The sequence below is a fragment of the Ascaphus truei genome, chromosome 2, assembly GCF_040206685.1.
Source record: "Ascaphus truei isolate aAscTru1 chromosome 2, aAscTru1.hap1, whole genome shotgun sequence".
NCBI lineage: Eukaryota > Metazoa > Chordata > Amphibia > Anura > Ascaphidae > Ascaphus > Ascaphus truei.
In genome coordinates, this window is record NC_134484.1 from 453384158 (window position 1) to 453411923 (window position 27766).

The 27766-nt window shown below is 40.2% G+C and overlaps 1 protein-coding gene across 7 annotated transcripts in view; it reads left to right on the top strand.

Moving 5' to 3' along the window:
• The window catches only part of MINDY4 (MINDY lysine 48 deubiquitinase 4), a 130516-nt gene that overhangs the window by 28398 nt on the left and 74352 nt on the right, over window positions 1-27766 (top strand). For all 7 annotated transcript variants that reach the window (XM_075587962.1, XM_075587963.1, XM_075587964.1 and 4 more), the window contains 6 exons: window positions 7593-7651; window positions 10574-10683; window positions 11525-11641; window positions 18500-18579; window positions 24453-24554; window positions 26136-26199. In XM_075587962.1, coding sequence (XP_075444077.1) covers window positions 7593-7651; window positions 10574-10683; window positions 11525-11641; window positions 18500-18579; window positions 24453-24554; window positions 26136-26199 — 532 coding nt within the window. The remainder of the gene's footprint in view (window positions 1-7592; window positions 7652-10573; window positions 10684-11524; window positions 11642-18499; window positions 18580-24452; window positions 24555-26135; window positions 26200-27766) is intronic.

Sequence of the window (27766 nt, forward strand, 5' to 3'; positions counted from 1 at the left end):
TTTAATCAGGGACCATAAAATACTTGACTCTCTCCCAGTGGTAACCAGATTGATCATCATTGTCACAGGTGAGCAGGACAATTTACACCAGGGATAAGTACACTAGACAGAACTGCAGGGTTGAACAAAAGTGAATTTATTGGAAAAAGTTTCTACAAACTTCCAGTACATAAAACTCACCCAACTGGGGGAACAACCTAAAGTCCTAGGTGCAGGGACCTCCGTCCGGAAGCTTACCCTGATACGCGTTCCCAACATGCGCCGCTGTCCTCGGCAGTATGGGCAGCACTGCCTTGCTCTCTGCTGGCTAGCAATTTTAAATTCCCCACCATTGCTTCACTCCAAACAGCTCAGGCCGACGCTGCACACACAGACCACAGCCAGTGGATGCTCCAGACCCCATGCACTGGGTCTCCTCAGTTCATTTGTGCTCACTCCCTGTCAACTCTTCATTTACATAGACTATTCCTGTCCCCTGTCAGCACACAGCCTTCACCAATAATATCCAGTCCAGAATGACTCTCTTGAGGCTGGAGAGAGAGAGTATTTATACCCCTGTCCCAATCAGGGAAATGCCAGATAGTCGGGGTAGGAACAGTATTCCTGGTCTCGGCATATGGCTGTAGGCCTGGATGAGGAGATTACTGGGTTTGAAGGTGGGCCAGGACAATGCTGATTGAATCCCCATCCAGAGACATACAATACAAATACAGCCCCAGGGTTTACAGCTTTCTTGCAGAGCATGTCCACTCAGCAGGTGGTTTTTCACCCAGCAAGTAGGTGGTTCACCTCTCCCCAGTTCCTCAAAAATGGGCCTAATCCCATGTGTCCAGGCCTACAATACCAAACTCTGATGTGATTACAGCTCATCAAGAGTTAATCCCTACAGGTCCCCACTATTGGACAGAGCTGTACATCACTGTTTTATATACTTTAAGAGGAAAATATATAGGATTGATGCAATCAACTGTACATGCATAAATAACTACTGTACATCATATAATTGACAGGTAGGGGTAATGGCAGGTTTAACCTTTATTTACAAGCAGCCAAATCTACCCCTACCGTCCTATTCTGGGGAACCTCCCAGATGTATACATACCAAGGGGCTTATTCTATATCTGCTGAAGTCCATGGGGAATTCTGGCAGAATACTGCCTGATCGGCTTTTGGCAGATATGGAAGAGCCCATACATGTGACAGCCCCTTTGTGGCCTTGAGGGTGAAGTCAATTTTCTTCTATTTGTCAAAGCGTAATTCTACTCCTTTTTTACATTCTGACTACCAAATACATTTGCAGTTCATAGATTTAAACAATACGGCACTAGATTGTGCAGAACATCATTTATTTTAAATTCCTATTGACTTTTAATGATGAAAATATATCGACCCCCCCACCCCAAATATACCTTTGGAGTCTGGTTTTTAAGGAGATTACATGAGTGGCTTTGATGATTGCCGATTACGGATAACACTCACCACTTTGCACGTACACAATCGCTCACTGTCATTTTAACATAAACACTTAGCGTAAGTTGGTTCCTGAGAAAACAAATTACATTTCCTTAATTTTTTGATTAACTGTCCTGCAAATTAAACCAGTAAACCATAACGGTTTATGACACAGACCCTCATTGCCAGCGAGAGACCTGATAAAAGTACATGAAGTAAAAAGGATAACCCATCGCATGGCAACCTGAACATAAACTATACAACCTCAATAGAGGATATATGTATGTATATATATGTGTGTATGTACACTACCGACACACTTTATTAAAGTGTGGCCGGTACCGCAAGCCGGGAGATTTCCCGGCTTGCTAGTGGCCGCCCCTCGCGCGGTCACGCGTCTTCGGGAGCCTGCGCCCCCTGCACGCGCGTCCAGGGCTCCCCGAGGGAGCCCTGGTGTCCCGCGATCGCGGGACGGCGGCAGGGGGTTCCGGGGGACCAGGCGGACCCGGCAGCGGTAGGGAGAGCGCCCCGATCGGAGGGCGCTCTTCCGCTGCTTCGGCGCGCGCCCGTCACCCTCGGGCGCGCGCCAGGCTACTGCTGCGGCCAAGAACGGGCATATGCTCGAATAAACTTGGCCGCAGCAGTATGTATGTATGTATGTGTGTGTATATATATACAGTGTTCGACAAACCTATACATTTGCACGCCCCGAGCGAGTGGATTTAACATCGTGGCGAGCTCCTATTGGCCCATATATAAATACAGTATATATATATATATATATATATATATATATATATATATCTACACAAAATATATATTTCACATTTTTAAGCTATTGTATGTTATATGAAGAGTATTTATTGCATAACAATGTATAGTAACTATATAAATACTTATATTGTCCAAAAATAAGTGAGTCCCCTACATTTAACCCAGTCATCATCATGACCTGTACCTTGAAAGCAGAAATATTATACAGGTGGTCCTCGGTATCCGACGGTTCGTTATCTGTCGAACGGCTTAACCGACGCCGCATAATTCCGTCCGCTGGAAGCATTATCTGAGATTGGAACGGCGTATCCGACGCTCACCACCACGGATTAACATGGACCTGCAATCCGACGGTCCGTTATCCGATGGCGGTTTCCGGGACGGATTCCGAATGAAATCTCTTATGCCCCCCCCCCCCCCCATATCCCTCTCACCAAAATAAACTTTTATTAAACTCAGAATTTTCCGACACTTTCCTATTTCCAAAATGTCTTTTTACGTAAACTTAAATTAGGGGTTAATGTTGGATTAGTGCAGTGCCCACTTTGTAGTCGCACACCCCACCTATAAAAATATGCAAGTTCTTGCAACATCTGTGCCCTTCTCATCCTGCCCTTTGTCTGTCCTTCCTGGCATCTAAATAAATTAGTCGCGGTTTCTTAAGGACAGGCGGTGGCTGTTTTCTACTTCGAGGATGTTTTAGACAATTGGATGTGTGAAAATATTGGTCAACAGTTCTAATTGCTAAAGCTTTTATATGTTTATGGCTATATCCTGAGCGTGCTGTAACCTGTCACTCATGAATTCCCTTTGCTTTTTTTTTGTTGTACTAATGGACATTCACGCAGTTGAACAGCGGAGATCTGTAACCCCTTCAGGACTAGAAAAGCGATGAACAGTATTGCAAATGATGGAAACCGTTACTGCTGCAACGTTTTGAGCCTGTTTTATATGCACAATACTATTTTAATAGCTTGTTAAGGAGGTCTCTGAATACAGTAACTTAACTGGTGAATTGATACTGCGTGTATATTTTTAGGTTTCTGTCTTCCAAGAGCAAGGGAGGTAGAATTGTGATATAAGGTAGCTTTAACATTGTGAAGCTTTAGCTGCATTTGCAAAGCGTACGGGGTGCAAATACCTTCGTGGTAAGAACTCCGCCTTTTCCGTGGGTGATCTCAGTATCTTCTTGTCACTTTATCTATGCACCAAAATTAATTTGTAGGCTCTTCGGTATATAGAATCGTTGTGCCTACTGATCTCTACAGTATGTACAGCTCTGCGTATACCAGCACTAACATTGTATAATTATTGTTATTTTACTATACAGATGTAGTAGACGTACAGTAATTAGCCCCGATAACGCAAGAAATAAAGCTGTAAATATTGCGTGCATTAAAGAGAATGGTGTTAGAGTCGTGTTATTCTTGCGATAAACAGTGCGGTAGCATTAACACTTTATACTGCGTAAACAGGTGCAATAATGTTTGCTGTATCTGTATGTTAATGTCTGTGGAAAGTAACCAACTATTACAACTTAAGGAAATTACATGAAGCTCTTGCACCATAAACTTTTTATTGGTTTAATAACAGGCATCATACAATTTATTTTCTTTTTTCTTTTGACACATTATATAAGCCAGAGGAGCTTAACTCCAGCCCTCAAGTTCCCCAACAGGTCAGGTTTTCAGGATATCCCAGCTTCAGCACAGGTGGCTCAATGGCTGTCGACCTTTGTTGAAGCAGGGACTGATTGAGCCACCTGTAGCAGGGATATCCTGAAAACCTGACCTGTTTGGGATCTTGCAGACTGGAGTTGAGCCCCTCAACCTGGGATGGATACAGCTACTAATCAATTCTTGAAAGTGTACGTTTTGGGGCTGGGCAGTGACTGTGATTACCGTAGTACCACAGTGTATGAGAAGGAAATTAATAATGGAAAGTGTGCAGCAATCATGGTGTTTGTACACTATACTTAGTCGCAAGGGTGTTGGTGGGAAAGCAATCACGTACATTTTGTCAAGAGGATCTTTACAAATAACACTTCATTCACAATAGGTGACCTTGAAGCTGCAGACTCTTTTGCCCGTAAATGAATTAATCAGCGGAGATGTTACATATGTAAAATCACTACGCAAACCTTTGCTTTGTTGGTATTAGAAGTTTTTTTTTTTTTTTAATGTTCAATCTATTTAATTTTCTGTCACGTAGATTTCTATATTAATATAATTATATAGATGGATATAGATGGTAAAAAGTTTGTGAACCCCTTTAGGATTTTCACACATTTCTAATCTAAAATAGTGTTAGATCTTAATCTAAGTCCTAATAATAGATAAAGATAACGATAACCTGATCAAACAAATGACACAAAAAAAGCTGAGTGTGCTGTGCACGCGCATAGTAAGTGAAACTTCTTTGACTTTTGTCACAGAAATTGTATTTGTGTTGGTGATGTTTTAATTTAAAATCAAAATACAATTTCAGTGACAAAACGCAAATAAATTTGACTTATAATGCGCGAGCTCAGCACACATCCCCTGTATTAGCTATTTGCACTAAGTGTGAATTCCTCGTGTGTATGTGTGTCAGCCAGTGTGTGTATGTGTGTGTCAGTCTGTGTGGGTATGTGTGTGTCAGTCTGTGTGGGTATGTGTGTGTCAGTCTGTGTGGGTATGTGTGTGTGTCAGTCAGTGTGTGTATGTGTGTGAGTCAGTGTGTGTATGTGTGTCAGTCAGTGTGTGTATGCGTGTCAGTCAGTGTGTGTGTGTGTGTGTCAGTCAGTGTGTATGTGTGTGTCAGTCAGTGTCAGTCAGTGTCAGTGAGTGTGTGTAGGTGTGTCAGTGAGTGTGTGTGTCAGTCAGTGTGTATGTATGTGTGTCAGTCAGTGTGTGTGTGTCCTGCTGCAGCCAGGGGTGGGGTGTAACATTGCGCACCACCGGGCGAGAGGTGAGGTTACCCGTCCGCTGCACGGCCCGCCCGGGTCACCCTTTCTTACAGCAGCAGGAGCCTGCCCCTGGCGCCGAGCCCCTGTGCCGCGCGGGTTGCGCCCGGGTTTGCGGTGTGCCACCTCTTCCTGCGGGGGCAGGGGGCCCGCGAACGCCCGCGTCAGTGGAGGGTGGAATGGCGCCGTGTGGGGCGAACGGGAGCGTATGGGGGGAACGGCGCCGCTGACAGCCGCTTCTGCGCATGTGTGGCGTCCATCAGCGGCGCCATCACAACTGCGCATGCGCGGCATGGCAGCGGGCAGGGAACAGCGGCCGTTAGTTGTGGGGGTGGGGGGGAGGTTTGGGGGGTGCGTGCGGCGGCCATTAGGAGTGGCGACGGCGGCGGCATGTAACGGGACGTGTGAGGGGAGCGGCGGCCATTACGTGACATCACTTCTGTTTCACATTTCGTCCCCCATCTCTCCAGTTTTGTCCCATCAGGACTAGGTGCCACTAAAGAAGTTTCACTTCAAAAACATGGTACTTTTTCAGCATTTATTTATCCACAAAAATGATTCGACGTTCAATATCCATGTGTGAAAAAGTATGTGAACCTTTAGATTCAGTACCTGCTGGCGCCCCCTTGAGCAGCAATAACTTCAACTATTTCCTGTAACTGCTGGTCAGTCTCTCACATCGATTATGAGGAATTTTGGCTCATTCCTCCTTACAGAACTGCTTCAGCTCAGTGACATTTGAGGTCTTCCTTGCATGAACAGATCGCTTCAGGTCCTGCCACAACATATTGATGGGATTTATGTCCGGACTTTGTAAAACACACAATTTCTTCTTCTGCAGCCAATCTTTTGTAGATCTGCTTGTTGGTTTAGGATCATTGTCTTGCTGCATGACCCACTTTCACTTCAGCTCACGGACGGATGGCCTGACATTCTCTTCTACAATCTTCCGATACAATGCAGAATTCAAGGTGGTGTCGATGATAGGATGCGCCCAGGTCCTGAGGCAGCAAAGCAGCCCCAAACCATCACACTCCCATCACCATGCTTGACGGTTGGGATAAGGTTCTTCTGTTCGAACACAGTGTTTGGTTTTCATCAAACATAACGTTTCTCATTGAGACCAAAAAGTTCTACCTTTGATTAATCTCTCCAGACAACTTTGTCCCAGAAGTCTTGTGGATCATCTATGTGCTCTTTGGCGAAATTTAGATGGGCAGCAATGTTCTTTTTAGAGAGCAGTAGTTTCCTCCTGGCTATCTTTCCATGAATATCATTCTTGTTCAGTCTTTTTCTGATCATTGAGTCATGAACCCTCACATTAGCCAAGGCGAGAGTTGCCTGCGGATTCTTGTATGTTACTCAAGGGTTCTTTGTGACTTCCTGGATGATTTGCTGGTTTGTTCTTGGAGAGATCTTGGTAGGACCACCGCTCCTAGGTAGAGTGACTGTGGTCTTGAACTTTCTCCATTTGTAGACTATCTGACTGACCGTAGATTGGTGGAGCCACAAATCCTTAGAAATGGTTTTGTAATTCTTTTCTAGACTGATGAGCATCAGTAACTGCTTTTCTGAGGTCCTCAGAGATTTAGTTTGATCGTGGCATGACGTGCTTCCACACACCTGTATGGTGAAGACCAAACTCACAAAGTTTCTGGTCTTTATATGGGGTGGGGCCTCCCAAACTCACACCTGAAAGTCTACCTAATTATTTAAACACCTGATTTTAATGAACCCCTTTAATTTAGCTGATAAAACCAGGGTTTCACTTAATTTTACACATACCCTGACTCTTAATTACTCATTGTTCGTCTAATTCAGGGGTGCGCAAAGTTTTTAACTTGCCGCCCCCCGCATGCTTACCTCCTGACTTGTTCCCTCCCCCCCTCCCCTCCTCCTCGGCTCTGTCGTCAAATGACGAAGATAAGGTAGAAGAAGCTGCAGAGGCCTGACGTGCCCCCCCCAGCATTTAATTTAAATGCCTTGGGGGGAGAGCGTGGGACCTCTGTAGCTGCCGTGCCCCCCTGAAAATTATCCCGCCCCCCACTTTGCGCACTTCTGGCCTAATTCATACAGCGGGTTTTTTTTTTCAAAAGACATGGAATTGGTTAATATAAAACCTATTGGATATTTAAAAAAACACTGGTTTTGATTCAAGAAGGTTATCATGGAAAAACTATGGAAATTCCATAATTATCATTGGGTTCACAAACTTTTTCTCGCTACTGTATATTGTAGAGAATATACAACTGAATATACACTAAAGTCAAGAAAATACAAGTATCCCCAAATGAGAAATGCAAAAGCTTACATAGGCGGACAACCACACATAAGGAGACCCGGTACTTAGTGCATACAGCCCCTTTGTCCACGTGATATGGTCCTTTCTGTTGTAACACATGGTTTTTTGTTTTTTCCTTAGGAAGACTTTGGTATCCATCTCACACGAAGAGCAGAACCATCAAGAAGATATAAAACTAGGTACTTATCATATTGTTATGCAGTGATTGTTAAACAATGTTTATTTTAGATATATACCTATGGCCCCAGCACGCAACAATAGAAGCAATGAACAATAGTCAATTGGTATAAGTCAAAAGTGTATTTGAAAAATGATTTAAGCAGCTAGACATGAAACCCAATAGCAGGGTATGGAGACAACCTCTCCTGTAGAGACAACCACACCAAGGAGAGAGAGGGGTGGGGGGGAAAAGAATAAAAACACAAAAGGGGGAGAAAACAATATATATACGTACAATATACGTAATGGATGGGGGTAATAAAATAATAGTGGGGCAACGTTAACGTTTAGATTTAGCTTTGAAGGTATGTTTAAGCAAAGGCTTTTTTTTAATAAGGTTGGGCTGTTCTCTGGTCTTGTTTATTGCTTTTGGGTTGTTGGTTAGTTCATCCTGCATCATCCTGTTTTCAAATACTGGTTGATTTTGAGCTTATCATGAAGATTTACCATACTGTGTCCCATTTAGAATACAAGCTTTTGATTGGTTCTGTAAGAATTTTTTTTAGCCAATAGTAGCAATGGGAAAGTTAATAGTGTGGGCTATAAATGTCTTCCGCCCTGACTGTGCTGCAACCCCTGACGAAGTCACGTTAGTGACGGCACGCTACGACGTATGATGTCACTCTCCCTTACCACGTGAGCCTAGTGTATCGAGACACAAGCTCAACTGCAAAGACTTTCTGGCAAACGGAACTTATACAAAGGTAGCAATTTGCTACAATTACAACTTTGGTACTTAACTTGTTGAGAGATTGTTAAGGAGCTCTATTAGAAGGATTTGCCGTTTTCAAACAAAATCTGGCTGACATCCAAAGAGGTTCCCGGCGGAGGCATCAGCTGCAGATGAGTATCATCTCCCCTGAGATCGATTTACTCTATATTCTTTTTATCTAGCTCCACTTGTGAGTGTGCTTTTTAAAGACTACCAACATTGTTTAACAATAAATTGTGACGGAATTATGCTATGTGGCAAGCGCCTCTCTCTCTCTATATTTATATATATATATATATATATATATATATATATATATATATATATTTTATATATCTATATAATATATATATTATTCTGCACTATCGCAACTGGACTAACACGGCTATTTCGTATATATATATATATATATATATATATATATATATATATATATATATATATATATATATATATATATATATATATATAAAAATATATATATATATATATATATATATATATATATATATACATTGTCCAATCGGTGGGGAGCGCAGATATATAAAATAGAAATATAGAAACACAAAATAGTGCAGAATGTCTAAATAAAGAAGAAAAAAGCTTCCCACTGAAGAGAGAGAAGGGACAGCAGACACTGCTAGGCAAAACATTGAAGGCTGAACTGCGCTGGGGTAAAAAGTTATTTATTGGCCATCTGCAAACATGGATAAAAAGGGGGACCTTCCCTTTTTATCCATGTTTGCAGATGGTCAAGATCAACATCCGGGTATCCAAGCCGAGAGGTGTGGAAGCAAGCAAACGGCAAGGTTGACGTGAGGAGAGATGCAGGAACATCTGTGGATGCCAGCGGAAGGTGAACGCTGCAAGCAGAATACTACAGACGGCGCATATTCCAGTCACGACAACCACTGATGTGCCTGTATTATTCTTACACCATGTCTTCACACATCAAGAGATACTGGCTGCACTACTATTATTGAAAATGCTTGAAAAATACTGACAGATTGTGAGTACGCAATCTGTAGGTTACAAAGACAAAATATTATATCTTTATTTAGACAGACTGCACTATTTTGTGTTTCTATATTTCTATTTTATATATCTGTGCTCCCCACCGATTGGACAACGTATCTTCTGAGAATTGAAGAAGCAATTCTGTGAAGGGTTGAAGCTGCACTTTATATAGTATTGTATATTTATTTATTTTTGCATTTCTTGCGCTCCTTTGCACATTTATTGCACTTAACTTATTCACATTGTTGCACTTAAATTTTGGATCACTAATGTAAAGGATTCATGATTAGTTTAATGCGGAGTTAATAACATTATCTTTGCTTCACATACATACTTACATACATACATACTGTACAAAAGAAATAAGATTGTAAACTGCGGCAAGGATTCAAGAGATCTGTACTTGTCTATTATGACTGACTGAACAAAAGGAACATGTTTGCTTGGCCATAAAATAGTTAATTGGCTGTCATTAAAGAGGTGTTAACACTGACTGCTGCCTTGGCTGGCTTTTTCACTTAGAAGCATACAGATATTAGGAGGCTGAGTTCCAGTTTTATGGTGGGAAACCGGAATTGAGGACTGAGCATCTGTAATACACAAGGAAATGCCAAAGATGAACAAGGGATGAGAAGGCATCAGGGTTTTCTCATATCAAAGGCAAAAATTATATTCCCAAACACCTAAAAAAAACGACATGTGGGAATTTACTCTGAGGAGCATTAGCTGCATCATGTCGCCATAACACGGCCGCCTATAGATAATTACAGAAGTATGTCAGCAAAAAGTTTGAAAGTTCACAAGCTATGTGACATATATGCATTGCATACATTGCAGTTTATTTTCTTTACTCTCTTAATTTACGTTTTTACATACGGTAAGTCAATAAGAAGCAGAAAAAGTTTAACGTAATGCAATGCATCAAAGCACCTTGATGAAGATGGTACAGTATAATAAGGGGCGCAACAGAAGAAGACAGACCCATTTCAAAAAGACATGAAATTAACAGTAAAAAATGTATACTCTTTCAGCAACTTTTTTTTTTAAGTCAATCACATATCGTTCTAGCTTTCCTAATGCTGATTGATGACAACATTTAGAAGCATGCAAAACAATACAGATGTTTAATCTGCAGAAATAACTTTCTTTTCAGATGATGTTGAAGAAGAGTTAGCTACTGGGGAAATGAGCATGATTCCAGCTTTTCTGCCAAGGAGTAAAGTCCAGGTCGAAGGAAAACCTATTGATTTGTTCCAAGCAGTGGTAAGGTTATTCCATTCTGCTTTTGAGATGTGATCAATTCACCTTTTTCTAGTATGTGATAACTTTGTAAACAACCCTACTGTATGTCCTACAGAACTTTAAATATCGAATCCTTCATCAACTTGTTTACATTAGGAAAATTGCCACTCGGCTAGAATTCACATTCACACTCTCCAATTTATGGATGAAATAGGATGCTATTTTGCTTACTTGAAGTGAGTCCATGTGTGGTCAGTGGACTGGTAACCCTAACAGTAGTGTAGATTCCCATTAACCGCGTAATCCCAGGAAATTGTTTCGCCATCCTTCATTCATCATACTCGAACCGTACTGTAAATCACAAAAAGAACTTGTTGGCATGGAGGCAGGATGTAACCAACCTCAGCAATGGTATACCATGGGTGGGCCATCATTGGACATGCCTAACAACCGATGCCAGCCAAGAAAGATGGAGGGCAGACTAATAGTACGGTCTGATGCAGGTACGCTGGACACGGTTAGAGGCAACTTTACAGTATAAAGGTCCCTTATTTATATAACATCCATAAAATTAGATTGGTAAAGTTTATTTAAAAGTTTGAGCCTGCAGCGAATGATACCTCTTTTGTTAGGAATGATACCTATTTTGTTAGGAATGATGTGCATGTATGGCCAATTTCCTTTAGCATATTAATATGGCAAGAGAATTGTTTGGGGAGAGGTTACAGTATATATTTAGCTTGTCCAGTGTCTTAACCCTGCCCTAATTTAATTAGACCCCAGTTATGGATAGCACTGGAGATATAACAATTTGTTTATTTAGCGGCTGCTCTGTAAGATTAAAATACATTGCTTATTGCAGGAAATAAAAAAACTTCTCTTTGGTTCAAGCCTCTGTTGCTTCAGCGATGAATGGAAAATTCAAAGTTTTACATTTAACAACAGACCTCTGTTAAAATATGGCTTTGTACAAAAAAAGGTAAGTTTACTTTCCACTTTTTCTTCATGTAAAGCACCAGTCCGTCCAAACACATTTTTTAGAAAACACGGAAAACATAATTATTCTAAAAACATTTTGTTAGAATAATTGAATCACACCAGTGTCACGATGGACACCAACTTTATCAACACATTTATATTTCTGGGTACTTGATTGAACAGAACAAGTTGCAAAATAAATTGTGATTTATTTCCTTAATAGACAAACACACGACATCTGCACAATACACCTAAAACAACACTCACTGGGATAAGGGAACAAAATAAATTGTCCTTGGAACGAAAGAAATTGTCCTTTGCTTGCAAGCGCCAGAAATGCAACCTTGGTTTTAAAAGTCCTGTGGTTATGTTGTTATTAACCCCTTCACTCCTGGTCCAGTTGCTGCGGTGCTAGAACAAAGTCTTGCATCTTTACATCATGGATCAAAATTCAGGAATCACACTGGGGATACCTGGGGAGCCACAGTTATAGACTGCCCAAAGCTATCTTTAACATGTGGATCCAATCCCCTCGTGGGAACAAAAAAACCCACGAATAGCCAAGTTACCCACAATTCATAAGACCGGTCAAAAGGGCTGTCCGGTGGGCAGGGTGAATGGGTCAGGTTGACGCCCATGCCACTTAGCATACCTGGGCTACACCCATACCGTGGCACCACTGAGTCTGATTTTTGACCCAGAGATGTCAATAGACTGGCATCTGTGATACCTTAGAATGCCGGCCGTGTATAACTTATGGGTCTCTGGGTCTTTTCATAACTGACACCCTTTTAGACAGGGAGATGCTAATCAGCTAGATCCCTTTGAGGCTCCATCATAAAAATACCCCAGCTCAGTCACCCATATCACAGCTGGATGTCCAAGTAATTCCTGCTTGGGCTTACAAAAAATACCTCCTGCCTTACATTTAAGATCTGCAGTTTTTACACACTTTATTAAAACAACATGTTACGTTTGTGTTATAACTGTAATTTTTATATGTAGGTTCATGTGGTGTCTTCAAAAATCAGGTTTCTGGGTGCTTTCTTTATAGAATTAGTATTTCTCATTGAAATGCCAGCTGCTAGACTGCCATCATGTGTCGGTTAGAGGGTATGGCAAGCAATGCACCTTTTCTTTTAACCTTGCAGACGGAATGGCCTGCAAATGGGGGATAAAAATGGCTGGGACAGGACAAACACAGTAATGCATTGCAAATAAGTTTAACCCCTTCCTTCCCCGTCACAACCAGCCTCAGAGTTACTATTTATTTCAGGTAGAAATCTAGTTAGGTCTCTTATATAAGGGTATCACTGGACGGCAAAATGTTAAAATAAGGTGGAAATGACTAGAAAGTATTTTATTGTTTTTTTTCCGCATATGCTCCCTATAAATTTATGTTAAATATATTTTAACCAGGTGATAGCAATACTATAATTTCCTTTAGTTTTACAAAGAAGCAGCCATTTCAACGTTTTCCAAAAACGTTATAAATATAGGCTAGGTTTGCCAGGCGTCTAGTATATAAGGGATTGTCCCTTATTTCATTGACTTGTCCCGGAGAGGTCAGTCGATACACATAATTGTCCCGTATTTTAACGCGTTGAAGGGAAATGCCTGAACTTAAAATTACTGGCATGAAATCAGTCATAAAAACGTAATAGATTTCTACTTGAGTGTAATAGTTCCCTTTTCCGATACATGTCGCTTTACTAAATTATTAAAATAATGCATTAAGGACACTGCCTGGTCATCTCATAATACCATGGCACCTACCCCTATAGGCGTTACTTTTTCTCCCACCACTACTTGTTAGTTCAGTGCAGGTCATTCCCCGCTCAGCCAAGAGCAGAGATGATAAAAACCAGAGAATATAGCGGTCACATGAAAGATACCATTCAGCTGGAAGCATTTACAAATCATTCATCACTCAATGTGATGTCACACTTTCATACTGAATTTCGAAGTCCCGTATTATAAAACTTTAAATGCGGCAACCTTAATATAGGCCGACATCCCTGGAGTGTTATAGCACAATGAGCATAGTTGTGTTAAAAGAAAAGGTGAACAATAATTTGAGAGAAATAATTAAATAATAGAGAGAGTGAATATGGTAGTGGACTTTAAACGTGGTCACAGGGTCACCAACAGTAAGAGAGAGAGACAGCAGAGGGAGAGGGAGAGTTGGAAGTAGTAATCCCACCCACATTTCAATTGATTGTTTAAATAAAAAAAAACTTCCCGAACCATGGGGCTTCCCCACAGCTGGTAGGTGTCTTCCGATGTATGGATATCCCAGGGCTTTGGAGAGGCTAACAGGAGGCCCACTGGGTAAACTGAAAGACTCCAAATTACTGGTGTGTCAAGGCTCTCCCGCGACCAACACCGAAGTCGCAACGCCCATTGGGATGTACCTATGTGAAACCCCACAGCACGGGTAGCATCCATAAAAATGTATGTGGGATTACTCCTTTAAACTCTCTCTCTCTCTCCCCCTCTGCGTCTCCCTTATGTTATACGATTTGATATTTTGAAATATATGCACAGATATACTTCTGATTACCAAACGTTTGTAACATGTGTGGGAGACCCTTCACATTACATTCACGGTTCTTTTAGAAAATCACACGCACACACATGACTCACATGCACATTTACAGTACTTGCCAGTACAAATGCAAATTATTTGCTTTGTATAATAATAGTTTTAGGGACATTTCTGTAGTTTAAACAGGACAGTTTGGGAGCTTACAATAGTTTCAAATAGTGTCCGAACACGATGCTCTTTGTAACTTTAGTTACACCGGAAAGGAATGCTATATGTACAATAAATGTCAGGTCTGCTGGAGGTCTCCACTTAGGTGTTGGTTGTCAGGGAAATTGAGTGAAAGATCTGAGAATGCTTTTAATAGCTGATATTCCGCTTTGTACGGTGTTTAGACATGCTTTATAGCCATGGCACTAAACAACAATAGACATAGGTTTGGGTATAATTATATATTTTAATTATCCTGTTATTGATTGTCATTTTATAACTCCTTTTTATATATATATATATATATATATATATATATATATATTTTTCCCCCCCAATTCATTTGTAAATGCTCTTACAATGTTCTTTTGACCCTTTAAAACTGTCATTTTTTTTTTATTATTATTTAGTGCAGTTAGTAATGAATCTCAATGCACTTTAGTATTTAAGCGACATCACCACTAACGTTTATTGGCTACTGACTCCGAAGAGGACAATAATGTTCCTATTTATTTTGTTAGATTTTATGTAATTGAACGACTGTAGGCATGTTTTGTAACATTTTCAATATATTTTTAAGAAAAGAGTAACCTAACTTTGCAGGACACTTACATGACTACAATAACATTTGACTTTTTTCGTTCTGTGTTGGTAACATGCATTGAATAACGTAGAGGAACAAAATAGGAATACAATTGAAATGTACTTATGGACCCATTTTGCCAATTTGTGTCTGTGTGCATATTCTGTATTAATATGCCTTTTATAATATTGGGAAGATAAAGGAGAATACAATGCATTGAAATGTATTGGTAATCTATCAATTATGAATCTTCTAGGAATAGCACGCGGCTGTCTCCTGACTCTTGCTTCACGTTTTTTTTAAAATATACTTTAAAACCATATTAATTTAAACTGAGTGATGAGCCTTCCTTGACCTGGAAAAGCCGCTTCACAGCATATTCAATAGGGGCCATAGCAAAGAGATTCTGAAAAGTGTGAGCATGTTCTGTAGTACAGTGGTTTTCTACCTTTTCTACCTTTTTCTGGTTAAGGTTAGATTGTGAAATTCTGAGGAACCCCAACCCTCGTCCCCTTCTCTCCTATGTCTCCCCCCTTACGCTCCCTCTCCCCCTCACACACTCTCCCTTATGCTCCCTTTCCCCCTCTCTCTTCTATCCACACACACACTCTCCCCCTCTCACTTACACACACACACACACTCACTCACTTACACACTCTCCCCCACTCACACATCCACACTTCAAGGGAGCTGCCGGCGCTGAGAGCGCGTGCTCTTACCTGATCCTTCCTCTCCCTCCTGTCAGCTGGTAGTTGACGCGACTTCCAGCGCTGGCAGGAGCAGTGAGAGGAAGGATAGCCGCCACGCCTGGGACAGCAGGGAGAGCTTTCCCATCTCTGCTCCCCTGGCGGCTGCAGAACCCCTGAGGGGTGTTCGGGGAACCCCGGTTGAAATTCACTGATGTAGTAATTCACCTTCAACGAGTTAGTAGATATTGGAGACAAGATATAACCCATAAGTTTATATGTGTGGGAAAAAAATTAACAAGTATCCCCCGAAAGAATATAGGAGACAGGAGAAGGGGATGGGGGAGCACTGGTGGAATAATAGAGTATGGTACAGTCTGATTCAGGTGTGTATGACTCTGAAGTGCTAAAGTGGATGTATTTAAATCTAAAATAGTTTTAAACACTCACACGGCCTTGTGCAAATGCTTGCGCATCAAGGTATCTTTACGTCCTCACTTCTTTTCCTTGTGGATTCGATCTCCGCCTCTCGTCTGAGCTCTTCCTTTCTTTCTTTATTGGTGTGATGTCACCTTCTTTGTCTTGTAGGTTCGGTCTCCGCCTCTCGTGCGTGCTTTTTCTCTCCTTTTTCTTATGTGTGGTGTCACCCTCGGAATAAATGCATATAAATAGGAACAAAATATGAACAAAACAAGAACAAAATGTACAAGGGAACAATATGGCCAGAGGTTATAATCTTTAAAATTAAGATTTTTTAACAAACACTCACACGGGCATGTGTAGGTGCGCTCTAAGGGGTGGTATCTTTGGGCTCCCAGGGGTAGTCCCACTGTTCCAAATTGCAAAACTTGACTAAGTGGCAAGTAGTAGGGGGGATGAAAAAGATATATCAAAGTATTACTACTCACATGGCCAAGTGTGAGTGCACACTTGGAAAGGTATCTTTAGTTGTTCTTTCTATCGTCCTAGGATGGGGAATTTGTAGCAGCCTCTGATGTTGATTTCTCACTCCCAGAATGATGAATAAAATTATAAGCCCAGAGAGTCAAGGCTAAAGTCTTTATTCAAAAAATTAAAATAATGATAAACAACAGACCCCCCGCTTACTCAACTAGTGAGCTGCGGTGTGGGATGGGATTAAAAGCCAGTCTCTAGGGGATGTTTAGCAGGGCTCGTGGTGCTGCAGTAACTCGCTCCGCGTCCGGATAGAGCTCTGTACTCTGTTAGAACTACGGAGCCTGAGGAAGCCCATAGGGCCAAACGCGTTGCTCAAAATCCCCCAGCTATTTTGATCTGTTGCGGCCACCGTCGGGAGCAGGACACGGGAAGTACAGAGCTCTATCCGGACGCGGAGCGAGTTACTGCAGCACCACGAGCCCTGCTAAACATCCCCTAGAGACTGGCTTTTAATCCCATCCCACACCGCAGCTCACTAGTTGAGTAAGCGGGGGGTCTGTTGTTTATCATTATTTTAATTTTTTGAATAAAGACTTTAGCCTTGACTCTCTGGGCTTATAATTTTATTCATCATTCTGGGAGTGAGAAATCAACATCAGAGGCTGCTACAAATTCCCCACCCTAGGACGATAGAAAGAACAACTAAAGATACCTTTCCAAGTGTGCACTCACACTTGGCCGTGTGAGTAGTAATACTTTGATATATCTTTTTCATCCCCCCTACTACTTGCCACTTAGTCAAGTTTTGCAATTTGGAGCAGTGGGACTACCCCTGGGAGCCCAAAGATACCACCCCTTAGAGCGCACCTACACATGCCCGTGTGAGTGTTTGTTAAAAAATCTTAATTTTAAAGATTATAACCTCTGGCCATATTGTTCCCTTGTACATTTTGTTCTTGTTTTGTTCATATTTTGTTCCTATTTATATGCATTTATTCCGAGGGTGACACCACACATAAGAAAAAGGAGAGAAAAAGCACGCACGAGAGGCGGAGACCGAACCTACAAGACAAAGAAGGTGACATCACACCAATAAAGAAAGAAAGGAAGAGCTCAGACGAGAGGCGGAGATCGAATCCACAAGGAAAAGAAGTGAGGACGTAAAGATACCTTGATGCGCAAGCATTTGCACAAGGCCGTGTGAGTGTTTAAAACTATTTTAAATTTAAATACATCCACTTTAGCACTTCAGAGTCATACACACCTGAATCAGACTGTACCATACTCTATTATTCCACCAGTGCTCCCCCATCCCCTTCTCCTGTCTCCTTTTTTTTGAAGGATCCTGGGTAGATCCTCCTTTGGGGTCGTTAGTCACAGGAGGAAAAGAAACAGAGGGAAACTTTGCCCACTACCAAGGTTGTTATCACACCCTTATCCAACTTTTAATTATCTACCAGTAGCGCCCGGGTATTTCTGTTCTATAGACATGAAAGAATATAGTCAGGAATTATTATTGCTGTAAATCAACCCCACAGCTCAGGTGAAACAATACAAACTAAAGAACTACAGCAATGAAGGTAAATTTAAATATATATTAGTGCAGGAGTCCTCAAGGGCCACCAACGGGTTAGGATTTCAGGATATCCCTGCTTCAGCACAGGTGGCTCAATCAGTCCCTGCTTTGGTGGCTCAAACAGGGATATCTTGAAAGCCTAACCTGTTGACGGCCCTTGAGGACTACAGTTGGCCACCCCTATATTAGTGCATAGATCAAGGCCAATGTTTCAGTCCCCTAAAGAGGGTGCGCAAACCCTTACCCTAAAGACTATTATCAGGGCCCCTTCGGAGACCAAAACATAGGTTGACATGTGTATTGATGTATTTCCATACAAGTTCTGAGACCGTGTGTAAGGAATGGTATGTGTCTTGTTTTAGGGCGGTCCATGTGGGGTTTTGGCTGCAGTTCAAGGATGTGTGCTGCAGAATCTTCTCTTTGGGAAAGATACTGACTCGAGGTACGTAATGGAATTTTACCTGAAGATGTACCTAACGTCCGCTGCCCATCATAATAGCCAAGAAGGTTCATAACCTAGTGTTCATTTTGGTTCACTTTGGTATAAAAAGTGTGACAGTCTTTTGGGTAAATTAATCAATGTGCAGTAAGAATTTTTACAATCTATTGCTTAGTGGCTTATCTACTGTACTTGTTAAAGGGGGAGTTCCACTTGGATTATATATATATATATATATATAGATCTATATAGATATATATCTATATAGATCTATATATATATATATATAATCCAAGTGGAACTCCCCCCTTTAACAAGTACAGTAGATAAGCCACTAAGCAATAGATTGTAAAAATATATATAGATATATATATAGATATATATATATATATATCTATATATATATCTATATAGATCTATATAGATCTATATAGATATATATATATATATCTATATAGATCTATATAGATCTATATAGATATATATATATATACTGCAGTGGAAGTGCTGTGTGCTGGGTGATAATGGTGAAAGGCTGGGTTGCATATATATATATATATATATATATATATATATATATATATATATATATATATATATATATATATATATATATATATATATATATATATATATATATATATATATATACATACATACATACATACATACATACATACATACATACATATACATATATACACAAATATACACAAATATAGCTGTATGCTCATCTGCATGTCTTAGGCAGGTCTGCAACCCCGCCTTTCCCCAGACATGCAGATGAGCATACAGCTATATTTGCTTTCCTGTGGAGGGTTTTTGTCACTTTTTTTACTCCCCATAACTTAACTCAGATATATATATATATATATATATACATATATATATATATATATATATATATATATATATATATATATATATATATATATATATATATGCAACCCCGCCTTTCACAATTATCACCCAGCACACAGCACTTCCACTGCAGTATATATATATATATATATCTATATAGATCTATATAGATATATGTATATGTATATATATATATAAGTATATGTATGTATGTAGTTGTATTTGTAAGCACTTTGTTGTATTTGTAAGCACTGTACCAATGTAATACTTTCCCTAAAATTAAATTGGCACATGCAAATTAATATATAATTTTGTTTCTTAAAAATGTACGTTTGTTTTCCTTTTCACTTGGGAATTGAAAATAATGTCTGATTATCAAGTCACTATTTGCACCGCTTTTTTTTCTGTCTGGCCCTACAGTACCTCAAATGACTTGGGAAGGGGATATAAATGAGATGTGGCATTTTATGTGTGCAATGGGTGTGCATGTTCTGCTCAACACACAGCAACATCACAAAAGGAGTCAAAGTGGGGTTTGCTTCTTTAAACCCCAAATCCCCCTAGAAGTGTGCATGTGTTAAACTCTGACAATGCTGGATTCGCTAACCCCTTGAGCATTTCCTTTAATATTTTTTTTTTTAATGTGCAGTAGTCTTAAAAAGAATAGTTTTCTAATCTCCAGCATTGAGTTTACCTTGGTACCCTTTACATTGGACTGGGCTTTCGGAAAGAGCGAGATCGTTTTAATAAAAAAAAAGAAATATGCCAAAAATGGCAAACAAAATGGATTACTGCGCTAATGGTGGCTCAAACCTAAAGTACTTTGGTATAACTAGAACCAGCAATATATTCTTTAAAATAAACTGCAAACGTACATGTTTTCTTTTTTTACTTTGGGATGCTGATCGATGTTTGTATATGTATATATATATATATGTGTGTGTGTATATGTATGTGTGTGTGTGTCTTCAAACACTACTTTTTCACCCTACGTTATCTACAGTACATCTATTGTTTTTGTTCCTGCTCTCCTAACCCTGTTTTAGCGATAGATTCCTTTATTAAACAGTATTACTGACCTGAGGAAGAGAGGAGAACACTCGAGAGCTTGTCCTATGACATAAATTGTTAGTCCAAATATAAAAGGTATCACCTAATACTGAAGAACTCATTTATTCTGCATTATCGCAACTGGACTAACACGGTTATTTCCGTATATAAGGATTTATAGTTTAAATTCAATCACAGCTTTAACTGATAAACCTGTTGAGACCTGAGTTTGTATATCATTTGTAATACTTTAAGGCAGCAATCCAAACAGAGCATTTTTTGTTGTTTTTCTTTACATAGGATTGAAGCAGGGGTCTCCGGAACTGAACCGCATTCATTTCAGCTCCTGGGACTCCCTGCTTCCGGAGGTACTTGCCTCCGAAGGGGGTGCCGGTATCTCAGTGCTGTTTAAAGCTCCGTGTCATAGGAAGCTGCACTGGATGACATCACGGCTTCCTATTGGCCTGCAAGATGCAGGACATTTAAACGCCGCCATTACGAGAACTGCAGCCAGCCCACTCGGAGCTGCTACCGGCACCCCCTACGGAGGTAAGTATCTTGGAAAGCAGGGGGGCCCCGGAGCTGGGGGTTAATTAATGGGGTTCATCTCTGTAGACCCCTGCTTCATTCCTCTAAGACATAAAAAAAGAAAAAAAAGTTTTATTCCGACTAAAATGGTGTTTGTGTATGATTAGAATATGTGAGTTTCTTAGAAGGAATTAATTAAGTTTGTATGTATAAAGATTGTGAGTCTACTGTCATTTTGTATAACCGCAACTGAACTAAGATTGCTAACATAGTTTACCGCCCTATAAAATACATTGTAACTAGTACATGGCTCACTGAAATGTGTGTTTGTTATTGCAGTATTGAATTGTGAACTGTGTTGAAAGAATTAATGGTCAGGTCATCTTTGTCGGCGGCGTAGCATAAAAAAACCCTGCTTTCAAAGCAAACAAAACATTGCGGTTTCAGAGAGCATGCAAGTCATATGTTCTCACTCAAAACAAGTAGGATTTCATGTTATACTTGTGTCTGATCTTTGCCCTGTTCTTGGCTGTAATTTTACACTCTTCCTGACACATCCAGTTTTCCTAACGGCTAACGAAGCCTCACAGCCATGTCATTGACAGGGGAATTCTGTGCCATTAACTTGTCAGAAACTAAAGAACTTGTAGCAGAATTTTTTGCCTGATTTTATGTGTAGAATTGCATTAAAATGTTTAAACTTTGTGTCATAAATAACACTAATAGTATAAAAGATCTCACGTTTCCCTTTCACTAGTGATGGGCAAAGTTCAGATTTTGTCTTTTTCAACTTTTCATGGTGTTCGCTTTGGTAAAAGTTATAGGAAGTGGTCAAATTTGGTGAATCACGTGAGTTTGTGTGTCGGAATCCATACTGTCGGCTCTTGAGGGAGTGGAGACATTTGCAAATTTACAGTAGGTGAGGGTTTTGCACCACAAGTGGATTTTTTAATTACTGTACAGTGGAGAGTTGTCACTTTTTTTTATTATTTTTTTTTCTAGCCATCATAACATTTTTAATGTCTGGTTATACCCACGTACCAGCTTCACATTACACAGACAGCAACCAGCCTCGCACTGATGAGACTCAAAAGGACGAAACAGCTGTCTGTGAGTAGGGTTACTGGCTGTGCACTTCTGTAACCCAGGTTGTGCTGAGAAGCTGTGTTATACGGCAGGCGTAAGCTTAGGCTACGGCTTTGGTCCTCCCGGCTGCACGCACGTCTGGCGGCGCGTGCAGCGACTACAGCCGCAATCGGTGGTCTGTAGGGGGCGGGGCCATGACAGGGGGAATGGCCATGACGGGGCATATCTGCCCTGCCATTGGCTGCGTGCCGCCATGTGACCGCGTTGCGGCATGGGAAGACAAAATTCTTGTCCTCCCTGCCAGCATATGCGTCACAGCACTTTGCGTGGCCACACACCCACTGGGGCTTGCCCCATAGAGGGCTGTGCTGTGGTGTGTGGCACGCGCTGCCGGGACCACCAGAGACTCGGCCTTATAGGGGTCCATATTAAAATGGATAAGAAGTAATGACACACTGTGCTCATGTACATGTCATTACCCAGAATCCTTGGCTGCACTGGAAGTATTGTATGCTATGAGATAATAGGGAAAAGCAGGGTTGCAAACCTTTCTGAGACATGTTAATGTGCTCCCAAGTGATATTTTTATTTACTGACCATCTTTTTCAAATATTGTGTCTTCTCTAATAGGTTCACTCGTAAGGCCTTTTCGTACTCCCTTCTCAGAGCCTACTCTCCACATTGTTTCAGCCTTTCATATTTCCCATAGTATTGCCAGCATATATGCATGCCACCAAGACAATATTGTCCAGTCCTGGCTTTTCATGCCTTTCTCGTAGAAATAGAGAACTAGATTAAAGTTTCATATTGACATGGATTTGACCAGGCAAATACTGTTTTCAAATTGACACTTTTTAATAAGAAACGTCCACTCCACCCCTTCCCCCACAAAGACATTGTTTCTGCGTGCCCAGCAATATATGGGATTTAATCGCGGAAACAGTCTATCAGTTTATCGATACTAAAGTCAGTCTGATTTTGTCAAATACTACTCTTGTCCTTTTTCTTACAATAAAACTTGTTGTTTTCATCATGTTGAAGTTGTAAATGTTTTAAACAAGGAAAATAGGGAGGCACCATTTTAGTGTGGTAATTTATGACACCAAGGTTGGAATATAATATACATTAATGTCACACAGCGTAACATAACTCTCGCTAGGTGACAGGAAGATGCAATGTAAGAACCTGAATAATGATCATCAAAATAGGGCATTCATCATTTTAGGTGAGAAATTAATTGATGGACTCTTTATAAGTCTTTATACTGTATGTACACAGTAATGTACAGCAGACCCTCTATTCCCCATCTTTAATATATTTATATTTTTTGCTTCTGCATTAAAAAGCTGTTTTTCCGTATTGTAGCTTGCACCTCATAAATATGTTTTATATAGGTGAAGTTGATTTAAGCACTAGGTATAAATGATATGCTTTTTGTGTTTTATTTGTATCTTGCTCACTCTGTCACATTACCGTACCTTTACAGGACTTAACCCGCACACTCATGTTGTGTTGTTTTGTTGTCTTCTGTCAAACATAGAGAACTTTATTAGTAAAATATTGCATGAATAGATGTATGAGATTCGCCAACATCTGATAGCGGTTATTGGAGGTTGATCTCGCCTTAACTTCCATACTTGTCAGTAGCCGTTAACATGGGATCGAGCTGTGTAATCCTTTATAAGAGCTTAGTTAAACCCGAACTAAGGCCCAGATCCACAAAAGGGTGCAAAACTTTAGCACACCTTATTTTCCATTCATATGAAAGGGAGTTAAGGTGTGCTAAAGCTTAGCACACTTGTGGATCTGGGTATGTGTCCTAGCACTTCCAGAACTCAGGGACAACAGAAGCATTGTCTGTTATTGAAATGTAAATGCCATGAATACACCAATTTGAATGTAAAGCTGGGTGCCTTGGTAAGCTTGGGGAAATGATAATAATCCGTTGGAATGGGTGATGCTCTGCTCTGTAGTTCACTTAAGCCATTCAATCCTACAGTACTTAAAAAAAAATATGAAGTGTGATCAAGAGACAGAATGCGTTATTTTGAATCAAAAGTTTAGCATTTATTATATGTTTTCGTTTGAATGCCATTCATTTATACATCTAATATGGACATGGACAAAGCTACTTGATCAGTTCTGGTCGTGTTTCTCTCCACTTTGGGCGTTGTCAGCATCATATGACTGAATGATTAGGGGGAGTATTTTTCTGTGAAGGTGTATTTTTTTTTCTGATGATAAGGCCGATTTTCACGGATTGCCCTGTGTGCGTATTTTCCATTTCTGATAATATTGCGAGTACATTCCGTGTGCTCCCTGTATTGTAACATTTTGCTTTCCTTTTGTAGAGTTCTGCAGCCGTCGGAGACGCAGAGAACACGCTGCCTGTGTAATGCTATTGCTGATATTTTATGGCGTGCTGGAGACAGGGAACGGGCAGTGGTCGCACTGTGAGTGAAAACAATGTTTTATTTTCTCAGGTTAAGCAGCCGAACCAATATGAACAAATTGTAGGAACTATGGCAGAGCACTATTTTATGGGATGAGTTGCATGGAGGTTTATTTGACATGGTGACGTTCTGTGTGACAAGAGAGTATTGCTTGGAATGCAGACCAAGCATTAGAAATATTAAAACGAAGCATCATTTAAAGCTGCAGTTCAGTCAATATCCTGCATGTGTGTTTTTTTTTAATAAATCAGTTCTGTAGTAAGAAAAAATACTTTTAGCATTTTCTGTTTTAAAAACAACAACTTTTAAAGACCAATTTTCTTGTATTCTATTTTAACAGCCATTTGCTAAGGCACTGCCCCTTCATGTCCTGTCACAAGCCCTGGCACACCCCTTTGTCAGCCCTGCCCTCCCTCTAGCACATGTCAGTGCAGAATTGCTCATGAATATTCATGAGCTTCCACTGACAGACAAGCAGAATATAAACAGATCCCTTCACTAATTATGTCACCAAATGTCAACCTATCAATACATGGAGAACGAATTGACCTGCAGCTATACAGTTCTTTAGGTAATTAGAGATTGCACACATGAAACTATTGAAGTAAAAAAAAAAAAAAAAGACTGAACTGCAGCTTTAAACAGAGCTGGGGTGTTTTATTTACTCTCCATGGTACTAATTCTTAAGGATTACAAACACTCCAGCACCTGCTTTATGTACTGTAGGTTTCCCTACCTCATTCCTTTCTTTTACACACTACCTGTGTTATCATAATGTTACCCCAGTGCATTAAATGAAGTGCAGATAAAGTAGGCAACACTCAACACTATTACCATTGTCTGTATCTGCCGTTCTACAGTACATGATAATATAGACCAGTAGTTTTTTTTTAAATCTTTTTTTGGTAAGAAAACCTATAATTATATAGTGACATTCTGAGGAATCCCAACGCTCTCTAATTGCGCATCTGAGATCAAATGCATTGGAAGGAACCCCAACCCTCTCAAATAGTACATCTGAGATTCAATGTATTGTAAGGAACCCCAAACCTCTAATAGCGCACATGAGATCAGATGCATTATAAATTGTTCTGTATTTTGGTAGAATTTTCATATGACCTGAAAATTGAAGGGGGAACCCTTTAGGGATGCCCGGGGCTCCTAGGAGCCACACTGAAGAAGCTCCAGTAGAGACTTTGGTATTAATATATGAAATCATTAATATATGATTAAGTAATATAAAATGTGTCAGGAGCTACCATCCTTAGTACATTATAAGTTAAATGCCTTACATTGGTTGTACAAGAGTATATATTAAGTTATCATGTTTCTGTTTCTTGTATCAAGTTACTGCTGTTTAAGTGCCTTCTGTCCCTGAACAACTGTTTTTCATACTAGATATTAAATAATAAAACCTATTCCAAGTGGGCTAATTCCTGGATATTGTCCTTAAGCACAGAACTGTATTTCTTACTGCAGTTGTTTTTGCATTTTTACTGTCTACTTCTGTTCATTTGTATTATTGCTGTTTTTGCAGCATGTGGGTTCAGATGTAATTTTTAGATTTCATAATTATTTTAGGTCATCTGGAAGACAGCAGTTCAGTCCGGCAGGAAGATATAAAGCTGATGGCATCTTAGAAACAGTAAGATTAATTTTCACCTTTTTCAGATACCTATGGAAGGCACAGTCATACGGTATCCAAGTATTATACCTGTATCCTCTCAATTACGCCATGTTGACCTCCTTTCAGCTCTGAAACCTATGCTACATTTTATAAATGACATACACCGATTTATATGAATCCGGTTATAGTAATTGAAATTGCATCATTTAAATGATTTAGGTGAAATCCTGCTGTTAGTAAGACATAAGGTTTATGGGGTTGTAGTTATTGTGTCTTTCATGACGAGGAAAAAGATTGATTTGTAGTGACATTTTATAAAGTTCAGCGGATTGTTTGGCCGCTTTCAGACCCATATGTGAACCAAAAGAACAGATCCTTCGCTCCTACCAATTTGGGCTAAAATATACTAGTGACATGTGTGACATATGAACCAGCATGAACATTTCTCATAAATCAGACTGGTTGGTAACATTATTGTACCACACATTTTCCCCAGGTCCGTGTAAATGTAGATAAAATAAATGTCATAATTATTTTATTTTTTTTAACTTATATTTTTATTGAGATTTTTCAGATATAAATGGGGAGGGGAGGGGTACAGAACGAAAACGCTGCTGCTACAGCGCATCTAGCCGCCGTTAGGATATCCATAATCAATTTAACTCTATAGTGGTTCACATCCCCATGGGCCAAGCCAGAATAATTAACACTGGGTCTAACGGCATCCCGTCACATCTTTTGTCATTTTCAAAACTGGCCTCCAATATGTTTGCATAACTGGAAAAAAACACAAAATATTCGCTAGATACCCTATCTGCCCACAACCCTTCTAGCATCTATCAGTAGACTCCTGGAAAATTTGCTTTATCCTCTTGGGGGTGTAATACCAACACAGCAGAATTTTGTTTTAATTCTGCTTTGTTACTGTACATATAGAGGTTTTACCTGCATTGTCCCAAATATCTTCCCAGTCCTCTCTTGTTATTTCAGTCTGGAAGTCCAGAGCCCACTGACCCATATATTTATGGACCGGGGTATCCTTTTGAGAGGTTAACCCCTGGTAGAGAGATGAGTTCAGACCCGTTTTTTTTTTTTTTTGCACAGATCTTCGAATCATGTGTAACGAATTCCTCCCCATAAAAACCCTGCTGAGCAAAATGTCGGATCTATTATATATTTGAACATCTCAGTTGGGGGTAGACCATATTTTCTAGTTAATTCCGCAAAAGACATCAGCTTGTCTTTTTCTAATAGATCTCCCGTCTCTAGGATCCCTTTCTGTTTCTAGGTTTCAAAACCCTGACTCAGAAATCCCAGCAGGAATGCTGGGTTGCCAAACAGGGGAGTAAGCCTGGATGGGGTTGACATAACTTTATATTTATTTTTTGCCAGCTGCCAAGAATACAATTACCATTGGGTCTGAGTGACACCTAATACCAACCCCGGGGCTCGACCATAGCAAAGAAGGCAGACCGATCGGGCTTTTTAACGAGCTCTCCAAATCTACCATAGCATAAGTCCCTCCTGGGGAATCCCAGTACACCATCTGTCTCAGATGAGATGCTACAGTATATAATATTTTTTA